The 14,201-nt window shown below is 35.9% G+C and overlaps 1 protein-coding gene and 1 long non-coding RNA gene across 2 annotated transcripts; both read left to right on the top strand.

Annotated features, from left to right (window-relative positions):
- Positions 1–2,475: 2,475 nt before the first annotated feature.
- On the top strand, positions 2,476–3,842 carry LOC147066509 (uncharacterized). Its single transcript, XR_015071622.1, has 3 exons — positions 2,476–2,510; positions 2,748–2,973; positions 3,278–3,842. It is a non-coding gene; the product is annotated as an uncharacterized LOC147066509 (long non-coding RNA).
- A 2,471-nt stretch (positions 3,843–6,313) lies between these two features.
- Positions 6,314–13,483, top strand: LOC147066508 (calcium and integrin-binding protein 1-like). Its single transcript, XM_085955229.1, has 5 exons — positions 6,314–6,510; positions 6,686–6,720; positions 8,698–8,945; positions 9,613–9,814; positions 11,385–13,483. Exons 1-5 carry the CDS (start codon positions 6,460–6,462, stop codon positions 11,404–11,406), a joined length of 558 nt encoding a protein of 185 aa, XP_085811355.1. The 5' UTR covers positions 6,314–6,459; the 3' UTR covers positions 11,407–13,483.
- The last annotated feature ends 718 nt before the right edge of the window (positions 13,484–14,201 follow it).

Below are 14,201 nucleotides of genomic sequence, written 5' to 3'. Positions count from 1 at the left end.
TGATATGTCTCAAGGAAATCAGGTAGGTGTTCTCTGGACTTCAGAGTCAACAAGAATAATAAGAGTTTTAATGGTAGGTAAAACTCCTTTCATTATTCGCTATTGACTCTGAAGTCCCTTGAGATATCTGTTTGTTATCACCTGGTAAAGCAAGATAGATCCTGCAAGATAAGGTCGATGAACCTAACATGAGAATTAGGTATAACATCTCCTTGCTTTTAGGCTCAGTGCACCGGGCTGAACAGAGAAGTCAACATATTTTGTTCCCCCGCTGTAGAAGTCTGTGTGTCTATCGGTCTCTGGTAAAATGTTTTAAAAGTAGCTTCTTGGCGCCAATTGCCTCTCTGCAGGATGTCATCTAGGGGGTAGTTCTCTAACCAATTTAGAGAGGCGACTGCTGATCGAGTACTGCCTGGTGATTCCTGTACCCCTGCATCAGCGAGTACTGACTTCACCCAATTTCCGATGACTGCTCGAGTCGCAGGTTTTGGGGGGCCTCTTGACGAAATAAACAATGCCGGAATATTACCACCCTCTTCTCTTCTCTCATTGGAAACGCAGATAAGTTTTCGTAGCCAAAATACTGGATCGATGTTTTGGCAGCTGGAAGCGCTTAATTTCCATCCAGATTGGCGGTGCCTTGATGTGTCTGTCTTGGAACCAAACACTGGCCATAGAATTATATGGTCGCCATTATCGACTAGGTCATTATCCGCTACACTGAGTAGGGTAAGGTCATGAACCCGTCGTCCCGATGCGAGTAATAATAATATAGCTGTTCTACGTGAAACTTCATATAGGTTGTATACTAGTGGTGTTGTTTTCTTGAGGTAGTGCACGATTATTCTTGGATCCCAAATCGGTGGTTTTGTAGGTCTAGTCTTGCGGGTGGATATGGCCTTTAACATATGACGCACTACTATGTTACTGCTGATGTCTTTACTGATCATAGGTTCTGGGATAATTTTGCTGCGTGAGAGATAGTCTGCAACGCAGTTGTATTTTCCTGGAAGGTATTGTGCAGTCAATGATATACTGGCCTGATTGGCGATTTCCAGGATCTGTCGGCAAAGACTTAGTAGGGTTGTAGACTTTGTGCGCCCTTCGTTGTTGATGTAGGCCACCACTGTTTTGTTGTCGGTTTGTAGGAGTAAATCCCCTGAGCGTTTGCTCCCGGAGTTGTATGGCTGAGAGTACTGCATACAGCTCTTTTTGGTTGGAGTGCCACGTGGATTGGCGTTTTGTCCATGTACCTGATAGGTGGCACTCGTCTAACTGCGCTCCCTAGCCTGAATCGGCTGCGTCTGTGGTGAGGAAATGATTGTAGGTTGCCCTGTAAATCTTTCCTGAGGAGCCCACCGCTCGAATCTACCACATGATGTCCTCTCGAGCTTGTGGTGGAATCGATGATGATTTGTGAGGATGGCTCCTTGATAATTGAGCGCTCGTACGTTGTAGACGTCGGCAATGCAACCTCCCCTGTGGAGTGACGAAGGTTGCAAAGTTGAGTCGCCCGAGGAGGCGTTGGGCCTGCCTGAGCGACCAAGTGACTTTTTGATCTGCAATTGCAGGTGGTGACGAAGTGATGTGCACTTCTCTGTTGATAGATATTTCCGATTGTTGTGAGTATCCCACGTGATACCCAAGAACTCCCGCTGTTGCCTTGGAATCAGACAAGATTTTTTCTTGTTGATTATCCAGCCTAGTGCCTGCATGAAATCTATCATATAAGTCAATTGTGACAGAAGAATCTCTCTGGACTGATTTGCCATCAGAAATTCGTTTAAGTAAGTGACGATTCTCATACCCTTTCCCCGGAGGTGTTCGGCCATCCAGTTTGTTAATGAGGCAAACAGTCTTGGTTGCCGACAGTCCGAACGGAAGGCACGTGAATTGAAGGAGTTCTCCTTGGTAAACTAGCCGAAGAAATCGGCGATGTTGTATAGCTATAGGTACATGTAGGTACGCTTGGCTTAGGTCTATTTTTACTAACCAGTCTTCCCTTTGCAGGAATGTTGGGACCTTGAAATGGTGGAACAGTTTGAACGGCCTTGGTTGTAGGAAACCGTTTAGGCGTTTTAGGTTGAAGACGGGTCGTTGACTGCCGTCTTGTTTCCTTACTAAGAACAGGGTTGAGAGGAAGCTCGGAGATGGTTCTGCCAATTCCAATACTCCCGATTTCTTCAGTTCCGTGATTTGTGAAGTGATCTCCGGCGATTGTTGCGTTTGGAAATCCTTCTGGAATTGTACGGAAGGCATTATTAGAGGAGGTTTCTTTATCCTCTTGCGTCCTGAGGTACACATATGTGGACGTTATTTAAATATTTTTTAGTAATGATTTGAATGGATACTTGAACCGCATTTGACTACAGTGGTATAGATAGTATATTTTTCTACCACTAGAGCAGAACACTAGCCTATGTAGTTTTAAAATAAATTGTTATTTTGACTTTGAAGTTATGGATATTTGCACAAGACGAAAATGGCGGCTAAAAAGTCAACTCTGACAAGTAAGTGCTTTTAATTAAATATTAATATTTATTTATATTAAAAACCAATGATGTATTTAGTTTCACAATGAATCATAGTAATATTCCGTATACTTTAAATTATCTTTACACTTTTGTAAAATATTATAATCATAGTTTCAAAATTCGGTACACACATGAGTAACTCAGGTCTAGAGTGATATATTTTGACATTAGTATATCTGATTTATTGAGGTTATGTTTTTTGTTTACATTTAGACGAATCCTTGAATAGCCAGCATATTGGTGATATTTTGAATGATAATGATGTCGAAGTTGGTGGAGGATATAACCCTGACGACAGTAATGATGTTCACATTCATCTCCTGGGCCCAGATGATGACTTTATTCTGGAGAACCAGTGAACTTTACTCACTGCTAGAGGCTGAGATACATCCTTCAAAATCACAATCCAGGATCCTATCCTGGCTTATGAAACCATAAGGTATCAATGCTCATATTATATTACTTTATCATTTAGTCATAAATATCAAACTTATCATTTTATTAGGCAAGTGCATGCACTGCTAAAAAATCAATTAAGTACCAATTAAATTGATACAGTTTGTGATGAAAGGGCTTTGTGATCTCCATATTGAGGATTCGATGGACAGAATAATTAATATACTTAATATACCTAGTGATTAATACTATTGGCCATTAGTATTTATATTCCTGGTGTTGAATACTTAATAAATAGGAATAAATGTATCGATTAATTCATAGTATTGTATTTTCTATTGTTTCAGTACGCTGAGCCTAATAAGACGAATGATGCTGAGCTGAAGAGTTCAGTTCATGGCCATATATGGTTTATTGGGTGCTGGACTCCAATTGCTCTATAAATTATTCTCCATGTGGGGAAGTGAATCCTACCTATCTGATGAAGATACGATACAATCTCAATGCAACGCTGTGATGTTACTTTGGCTTCACAACAACTGCCCTTGTACGTCTACACATATGACTTTTTTACCAGCTTCAACCTCACCGATTCGTTATTTCAGGCCAATACGTGTTATGATTCAAAGAAGACGAAGAACGATATGCATCACTCAGTCAGCTGTTGTAAAATACTGATTACAAGTCGATGAGCCGCATTAATCTTCACAGTGGTGTGTTTGCCTTCACAGGACATCAAGCATGTAAACTGTGAGGATCTTTGACCACTGTGGACATGGACTTGTTGGACATGGACATGAAATTGTTTGCTCATTGTACATGCAAACTTATCCTCTTGAGACCCGAGATAGAACCAGTCATGAGAAAAAATATTTGTGCATTTTACTGTTCCATAAATATTATTAAGATCACAAAAAAAAATTAAAATATTTTATTTACTATATATTAACTAAAATCCACTACGTGCACGTGAGTGCATCTCAGGTCACAATAGAGTACAATATTGGATACAGTACAAACAATGAAATGAAACAAAAACAATGTGATATCCATATAATGATACAATTTTATTAGAAAAATAATACAATAATCATAATAATATAATGGTGATTGGAAAATTATATTTATTTAGATTAAAAATATAGTACATTAACGGTCAAAACCCTAAAATACTAAACATTAATTAGCGCACTTCAGGGAATAGGTTTAGGGACAACCATTCTTTGCTGTAGAAGTAGATCTGTGTTTACTCAGTGTGTTATTGAAGCTAATGGTGAAGAGTTTCTTGGATGACCTTGTATCGATGATGATACTGATGGCTAAGTGACTTTCATACCAAATCGTAGGGTTTGCAAGTCTGATTTTCTATGACTATGAAGTATTCCAATCACAGTGAATATTTTCTTTCCTTTATAAACGGAATACGGGTTCCCGCTATTATTTTTAATAATGGTGGTGGTGCACCCTTGGCCTGCCAGATTTCATGGAAATGCTGGAGGCGTCCCCCTTTGAACGTGATGAGGGAGACCCGGTCACCTGCGTCTAGGGTAAGTGCCCCTCGTACCACCTCGGTTATCTCTGGGAAAACCTCGGTTGGATGGGCGTGGGCCTCTCGGCAAGCCACCCCATAACCTGGTCTGGTATCCTCCTCGTGTATCCCTGCCTCCGAAAGGTGTCCTTGTGTCCACCTGACGAAGTGCTAGGTTGACTCTCCCTGCCCTGGTCAACCACTTTGGTGGTCTGATCGAAGACCTTCTCACGATCCCCACCTCTTTCTAGGAACCCCGCCAGTTTATCTTTATTGAAGATATGTTCGGCGCTAGGTGGGATCTTGTTAAGAGCCTCTCGGGTGAAGGTGTCTTTTATACCGGAGAGGATTTTCTTCCGCCTCGTCTGAACCAACTCTGCCCGTTTTCCACAAAGGATTCGGGTGACGTCCTCAGACACTTTGTTGAGTGCTGAAGAGGGCTCGAACTCTTTTACGACAGTCTCAAAAGGAGCCGTACCGATGGTGTGGTCGCTGACAGAGTCGACCACTCGCTGTAACGCGTCCCGAATACACTCCTTTTGAGCGAGCATCGCATTTTGGAGGCCGGCGATTGTACGCTCCATTAGATGTATCGTTTGCGATGAACGATCATAGGGGCGTAACTCATCGTTGAGTCCCAACTCAACGATAGACGGGGCCGCCAAATATTGTTTTTGGGTTTCAGCGTAGCGAACCCCCGCCCAATTATCTGTGTCGAACAGTTGGAACCTGGTAAGTTCCGCTTCCCGAGCTTTGTCTGGCGTCGGAAAAGCAGGCTTCTGAGCTATGACACTAAATACAGGCAACGGAATCCTGTTGGGTTTTTCCGCTGTTTCAGGCCTTGCGGATGGCCGTAAAAAACTTACCGGAGAGTCGATGTTTACCGTCGGCCTCTGCGGAGTAGGCACCACTGCAGGCAGACCCTGTTGGGTCAAGATTGAAAAAATCTGTGATACCTTGTTATCCAGAGACATTACTGTTGCCCTCAGTTTACCCACTGGATCGTCCAACAGCAATTCCGACTCATTCGAGTCGGTCTCCATCGCTAGTCCCTCCGCGACGTTGCTGGCTTCATTACACTCCATTATTGCACAAATTTCACAATTTAACTGCACTTAAACGTTTGACAAAATTTTTTTCGCTTCTGAACAAAGGGAAAAAATCAACTAAATTTAAGAACCAAAGACAAAGCATGCTACGATAGAAGCGTCAGTCCTGCCAGCCGGTAAAACAAGATGAGCAACCAGAGAGATAAGTAATCGAGAAGAAAAGGGGGTAAAAAGGGGCCAGCACAGAAGAACACAAGGCGAAAAATACGATCAACATCTCAAGGGATTTCAGAGTCAATAGCGAATAATAAGAATTTGAGAGCTTTTTCAGAAAGTTCTTCATATTCTTTATCGATGTTTAACCAAAAATTAATTAGATTGTTTCGTTCGAATTTTACTTGTAAAGTAAATTTAAAAGTGCACTCCAAAAATACGACATTGATTGTTGGATTTTCGATCATCGACTGTACAATATATTAACAACTGTACTGTATATTATTAATTAAAATTATGAATTATAGAAAAAATACAATAGTTTAAATGTTATTTTTATGACTGATTTTTTAAAACTTTTTATGTCCGCCATTACTGATTATCTTTCGCGTACCACCAACTATCCACTCGCGTACCACCGGTGGTACGCGTACCACAGGTTGGGAGCCGCTGCTCTAATGTATTGAAATTATTTCGTGTATTATCAAATGTGCAAGTATTACCAACTAAACCATGTAACAAAATTGTTGAAAATTTGTTTTTGACCTAGCAACAAATTATCAATGTTGTGAGTGTGACATTACATGGACATTACTGACACTGACAACTCAGCGCGAAATGATCTGAAATCTTGCTTTGTTGTGTTTTGTGCCAGTGAGTGTGGAATGATCTCAGTATTATAATAATTAGTATAACAACACAAATATTAAGAATACGGTGTACTTGCCTATAAAATATAATGGGCCAAGGAAAAAGTCAATTTACCGAAGAAGAACTTCAAGATTACCAGGTCATTAGATACATCTATACATGCTAAATTGTCCGCATTATTATATTATTTACTGGAGGATAATATTTGTTTAATTAATTTTATATTTGTAATTATGGTAATTATTTTGTATAAGTCACATCCCTACCCAAACAGTGCATATTTACTTACCTACTTATGTTTCATTGTGTTGCAGGATTTGACATATTTCACGAAAAAAGAAGTTCTTTTGTGAGTACCTATTTCTTTTATATTTTGTATTATTTTTATATTATTTATCGTCTTTCACCAGAATTGTTCTAGGCCTTTCTGGTATTATCTCCACAAATGCAGTCATATAATAATTGTGTGCAAATAAGTAATGGTAATGGCTTTAGGGATTAATAGCGTGCCCATAATGACATATTGTTGGTCATATAATACATATGTGTAAGAAAGGTAAAGTCTAAAATGACTACCTTTCAGTAGGTCAAACGGAGATTGTGTTTTGGACAATTTTGTATGGAAACTTATATGTTTCTGTATGAATTTTACTAATTCGGTGGCGTCGATTCGACTTGTTTTTTTCCTCCTACATATAACAGTACACATAACCACATTGTCTCTCGAGAATAGCCTATGCAACTAGCTCGAAGTATTGAGGAAAAAAATAGAATCAAGAATACACTGTTACAGGCAAAAAACTAAATATAATCATGCGCATTTATTATATATGTTACGCCAAATGTGCGAAATCGACTATTACATGAAATGGGCTAAATTTTGGCTAATTCATGTAATAGTCAAGCCTGTTGCCTTATTCATGAATAAGGTAAATTTTCTGCCGAGTACATGAAGTCGCCAGGGCATGGAATTCTTAAACTGTCAACATGACAGCAGAAAAAGTAAATTTAATACGGATGATTTTATTAGTTATAATTGGACATAATATAATATTATTAGGTTAGGTTAGGTTAGGTTTTGAAATTCTGAATTATTCAACTGAATGTCCATTTTGAGGTTAGCTAACAAGTGTCAACAATACAATCGACCATTGCATGTACGATACCCAAGCACGAATCAAATCGCGAAAATACCTTTTAATAAAATTCATCCGTTATCATATTATAGTTCTAGTTTTTTTGCGCATAGTAAATGGACATGAACGTCATTTTAGTTATTGATTGGTATATTTTTATATTATAATCAATGACATTTGACACAAATTTGGTTAGTTTGATTAGTTGCAAAAAATACCACCGGAGCGCGACCACCTATTTCGACCATAGATAATATACGTATATTTTGACCAATCCACGAGCATTTCACACATTTAGTTTAGTTGCAAAAAATACCACCGTAGCGCTACTATCTAATTTGTCCAAGACATGAAGTAGGCAGAAAAATTACTGCCGATTTCACGCAGTCTCCAGATATTTTGTCTAATTCATGAATAAGACAACGGGCTTGCATTTTTCATGATTTAGGCAAAATTTTGCCTAAATCATGAAAAATGTAAAAATATACAAAAAATGCAAAAAATACCACCGGAGCGCGACCACCTATTTCGACCATAGATAATATACGTATATTTTGACCAATCCACGAGCATTTCACACATTTAGTTTAGTTGCAAAAAATACCACCGTAGCGCTACTATCTAATTTGTCCAAGACATGCCAGTAGGCAGAAAAATTACTGCCGATTTCACGCAGTCTCCAGATATTTTGTCTAATTCATGAATAAGACAACGGGCTTGCATTTTTCATGATTTAGGCAAAATTTTGCCCATTTCATGTAATATTCAATTTCGCACATTCGGCGTAACATATACACAAGACTGTTATCGGCAGTTATGGAGGGTAGTTTATCATATTTATATATTGAGGTATTATTACAATAAGTAAGTAATTTTTACAATAAATTAGCTGTCTAAACTGTTTATCTCGCTCTAAAAGTTAACACACCCAAGAGTGGTGCTTTTAAACAGAACACTTTTTGACAGTTCAGACGGTTAACTTATTGTAATAATTAACCGCCTCAATACATAAATATGATAAACTACCCTTGATAGCCACCGATAGCAGCCTTGTGTATAGAATTGATGCGATGAAAGTCTTAAGAAATATACAAACTTTATGTTAAACAATAATGTTAGTCACTAAAGCGACTGTCACTACTTATCTAAACAATCTCTTCCTTGGTCAATAACTTTATTGTATTTTTCAGTGCTCATCAAAAATTCAAAGCCTTGGCACCGGAAAAGGTGGGTCATAATAAGAATGCCAAACTGCCGATCAACAAGATATTGCAATACCCGGAGTTGAAAGTAAACCCGTTTGGGGACAGGATTTGCAAGATATTCAGCAGCAGCCACGATGGGGACTGCACATTTGAGGATTTTTTGGACATGATGTCCGTATTCAGCGAGAGTGCCCCAAAGGGTGTTAAAGCTGAACATGCATTCAGAATTTTCGGTAAGATCTGTTGACACACTACACATATTTTTATTTGTTTTCTAAACCATGCTCACTCTGAACATCTGAAGCAAATCGGTCCCCCCGAAGTGGAGGTTGTATTATGAGACCTTTTTTAGAATAAATGCTTATTAGTCTTTCGCCCAACCTATTTAGTCCTTGTATTAGGTCAAATACAACATACATTTTTGCCCAGCCCTGGGGTCGAACCTGTGACCACAACTGAGATAGCTGTTGTACAAATTAGGGTACCATATTAATACAGAAAACTTTAATTACTAAGCAATGGAATATTATGAAAGAGATTTTCGAGATGTCATAAATTTTGTACATGGAGGTTTTGGAATAAGTCATCATCATCAGCTGGTGTCTTTCATTTGATTTGATCATCATACAATTTGATAAGCATTTCATGTAAAAGTTACTAGTTAATTTTGTCGTAATTAGATTGGATGCCTGTTGCTTAATTGGTAAAGCATATTGGTGAGAATCAAGATTCAAGTCCCATTGGGCGTCATATTTTTTTCAAAAATATTTTTTTATAGTAGGTAAATAATATCTGAGGTGTTTTCAAATTATGTATGTTCAATATAGTACAAAACTCAAATCAATTAGAATGTAAATTCAAAGTCGATAGTATTAATTTTATGTATTTAAATGTTCACAGATTTTGATGGTGACGATATGCTAGGTGTATCAGATCTGAGACAAGTCGTTGAAAGACTGTGTGGAAAACCTCAAAGGTTAAACGATTCGGAAATGAAGCTCTTGATAGAAAATTTACTGGAAGAAGCAGATCTGGACGATGATGGAGCACTTTCCTTCGCCGAGTTTGAGCACATCATCGACAAGAGCTCCGATTTTTCTCAGTAATATATTTTTTTGTAGTATTATCTAATAAAATGCACCAAAATAAATTAACTACTTACTGACAAACGTCTAATAAAAATTTATTAACATACAATATTATTACGCAAATAATATTTCAACACACTTTTCCATATAGCAATAATAACATAAGATTGAGATATTTCCGAGAATAGTAAATGAGATTTTTTCGAATATTCGTATCAATAACTTTGACATCAGGTTCATCAGAGTTTATGATTGTAATGAAGTTGCCAGATGCCAATCTTGCGGATGGGGCCAAAGATCTTTTGCAAGATTTTACAATTAAATACCTGCAGCTTCTGGGAATCACCACATATATCCACTGAACTGTAGCATGATAATAATATGTGGTGGTTTCAACAGCGTTTTATATAAGTGGACTTTCGTGTTTATTGATAACTTGAAGGATCTAATGTGTCTATAGGAGACCAATTCAGCACCTGTTGACACGTCCAGTGTTGAGACCGCGCTAAACTTGTTCATATCTCGTGTGACATGCACATCACGGCAGGCGTGTTTTCTTAAGTACTATCTCAATATAATCACAAAAATTTCTCAACGAGGCTAGCAATATTTTTATAGAGTATTAGCATACGATTTCAGTTCAGTGTCATCGGCAAACGTTTTGTTTTAATGCTCACAGTTTGTAAGTTATGTATAAAAGCACGTTTACGTGAGTGTAGTAATTTTTGACAGACCAATTTTTATGTTATCAAGTTCGTTTTTCTGATTTAGTGTAGTAAGTTTTTTGTGCATTATATTTTATAACAATTTTTTGGAGGAAAAGACTTGTGGGACATTCTCTGTACTTTTATAATTTTTATATTCATCTTACTGAATGATTGGTTGATAAAAATACTTATGTCACCAGAACAGTAAGAAATAATAGAAAAGGAAGGGCGGGCGTACAGAATTCAATTGACACAAACGATAAACCGCACCGTAAAATGGTAATAAAAACAATAATTACAAGATAAAAAGAACTTTTTATATACGTTTTTAAATTTTCTGTTGAAATCATATAAACTTGATTTGACTAGCTTAAACGATCAAAAAAATTTGTACTTGATAGAAATAATACTGAAATGTCATTTTGACATTTAATATTGATTTCCATAGTAACGTGCGTATATATTAATAATTTAGTTGCTAGGACCCCAGACCCCTAGCAACCAATAATAGTAGATTGGATTACGGATTTCTTCCGAAATAACTTTTCATACAAAACAGAATTAACTGAAAATGAATTCAATTCTACTTAAAGATGGCTAAAAGTATTAAAAAAATGCATTGGCATTGTGTTCTGATTTATTCTAAAAGTTTCAAATGTCTAGCTAGTCGGGAAGTTAGTTAAAAATCGATTGCAAGATTTGTACTGGATAAACAACCACCAGATAAATAAGAATACGAGCTTATAAAAACGTTGTAAAAATTAGATGACTGGAGTCAGCTATCATAATCAATTTATTGTGCCTGCCAATGTCTTATGTACATTCAGTATTAAATAAAAAAAATATAATTTAACAATATTACTGTTTTTCTTTTCAGAACTTTTCGCATCCGGTTGTAATTGATTGAACTCAATGGAAGAAGACTGATCCAAGGAAATAAACCTTAGTCACAAATTGCCAACTGATATTTATTACGTATTTAACTAAATTATTATTTGTTATTGTATTGTGTATATTTTAATGATCTGAATTTTATTAAACTATTCGTATCCATTCCACACATTTTATTATTGGTCACCAAAGCTTTATTGAACTTGAAAAAAAACCCGTAAACAGACCAAAAGAAATTATATGTCAGGTGAATTAGGAACTAAATTCATTATTATCCAAAAACCTCAAAAGAAATTGCGTATAAGCGAAAGTTGTGTTTAATACCTGCCTAGTCCAGACAAGAATATCTGAATGTGAACATTTTTTCCATCCGCGGTAGAATGGAAAAAAAATAAGAAAAATAATTCACATTTTTTTTTTTTTCACATTATTCATATATTCAACATTATATTATATTTTCATAAACCTGTTTTATACAACTTTCATACAGTTTGTATACAATGTTTATCCAAAATCCTGTCAAATAACATCAACATATCCATAAGTGACCCAATACCTTGACAATGAATTGTAGTTGCGTATGGTGAGTTTTCCTTTTGTAAATTTGTTAAAAAATTGGAATCTCCTCTAATCCAAATTTACGCTCGTTATAATGTGATTGTTGTGTTTTACATTACATTGATACATTATTTACAAGTACAACGTAGTGACGTTTCATTGCACTCAGGCAGATCATATACTATTTGTGGGCGATTAAATAAATAAATAATTTTTCACAGTATCTTAGTAAAACAATGATTTTATAATAAATAAATAATAAAAATTACCTGCCGTAATCATCAATAGATATAATATTTTATGGATGTCAGAAATTTTCAAGACATTACATTTGTCCATCCAAGATGGGTATATAGCAAATAAATTGAACACGTTTTAATATATCGAGTGCTCCTTGTAAAATTTTATATTTCGAATACTCAATTGAATTGTGCTAATTAATGTGGTTACTAACAAAAACCTAAATTTTGCAAGAGATAACAATAACATAGTTGTGACCTCATTCTTGTAGTTATACATTCATTGGTAATAAAAAAAACAAATTTAATTACAAACAGGTAATAAATATTAAAATGTATAATTATTATGTCAGTTTTAAACATTTCAAATGTAGATATCGCCAGAATATCTACTGTGACAGTTCTATTTGTTATTTCCTGGTATTTTGTATCATCGTTCACTTCATGAAAAATAAGCTTATGTCCAAAGCGCTGTATTTTTTTAACACTATTACCATTCTAAACAGTCATTATCCTCGAATTCCTGGGGTCTTGTTGTAGTGATCTTGTTTATGTTAACTTGAAATTTAAAACTTGCATATGCATTTAGTATGCTCATTATTTATACTACGAATGGATCTCGTAGTCCAGTAGTCGGCAAACCGCGGCTCGTGAGCCACATGTGGCTCTTTGGCCCCTTGAGTGCGGCTCTGCCACAAATGCCCTCTGCCCTGTTTGACATCGCTACAAAAAAGAAGCAAAGGAAAACGGATGACGAAAACCGTGAATTTAAAGTTGAATGGACAGAGACTTTCGCGTTTATTCAATACTTAAATGGCCTATCGATCTGTATTATTTGCTTAGAAAAATTGGCTCATAACATGAACTCAAATTTGGAGGGACACTTTAGAACTAAACATGCGTCATTTAGCACTAAATATCCTGTCGGTGATGCAAGGCAGAAAGCAGTCGAGGAACTTTAGAAGAGTCAAGAAAAATCAAGTTCTGCATTTAATTACTGAATACAATCTTCCAACAATGTTAATATTGCATTATTTGTGTTAGTAAAGAGATTTCTAAGAGAGGAAAAAATCAAGAGTAAATTGGGAAGTCGTCTTATTGATGAGAACCTAGAATCGTACTTAAAATTAAAAACATCAACATACAAACCTGACTTACCCAAACTTTTCAAGGAGATGCAAGGCCATTATGCAAATTAAGTGTTTGTCAGTCATTGTCATGATTTAATTATATGGATACCTTACTTACAATTTAATTTTTATCAATAAATAAGATCGTTATTAAGTATGATATCAAGTTTTATTCAATGTACCTATAGTTTAATTAGGACTTAAATCTTAACCTAAAGTTTATCAACTTAATGAACAGTTTACATAATATTATATATCGTTGTCATACAAGAGAAAGTGACCAAGTGCAAAATAGTAAATTGTTCAGGAGAGCCATTTTAACATTTGTAATCAATCTAAAAAATCCTTATATTGCATTCACATTTCTGATTATTTTTGTGGGTGTAGATATGATATTTACTTTTAAAATGAAATAATAATATTTGAAAAAATCACTTTTGTTTTAGCTTTTAAAAATACGTAATGAAGTTGGTCAGTTTTACCACCCATGAATTAATGGAAAAATTGCAGATAGTCACTTTTCATTCCTGGAATACAGGTAAAACAAAAATGAAGTATATGTATTTTTCTTTAAATTGACTTTATTTTGAGTGCATTCTGAATAGAATGGCGAAAATAGAATACATTTTTTTAATTTTCTATGGAAAATATACCCAGTTGCTAGTTGCTTTACATGAAAAAGTATAAAAGTCACAAAAATATAAGTACATTAAAATAAATTAATGTAAAAAAATACTCTGCTTCAGATTGAGAATCCATGTTTGGTCCTGGTGCCCTGTCTGGCATGTTATTTTCAGCAAGTTATCTGTACCATCCATGATAATCTCGAGGAATTGCTCCAGTATCACACAGCTTTACAAAATCTCTCTTTTTAGC

This window comes from Rhyacophila brunnea, unplaced genomic scaffold, assembly GCF_057557595.1.
Source record: "Rhyacophila brunnea isolate RB1 unplaced genomic scaffold, BYU_Rbru_1.0 scaffold_5, whole genome shotgun sequence".
Taxonomy (NCBI): domain Eukaryota; kingdom Metazoa; phylum Arthropoda; class Insecta; order Trichoptera; family Rhyacophilidae; genus Rhyacophila; species Rhyacophila brunnea.
Note: the sequence above shows the minus strand (reverse complement) of the source record. Positions and strands in the feature narration are given on the sequence as shown.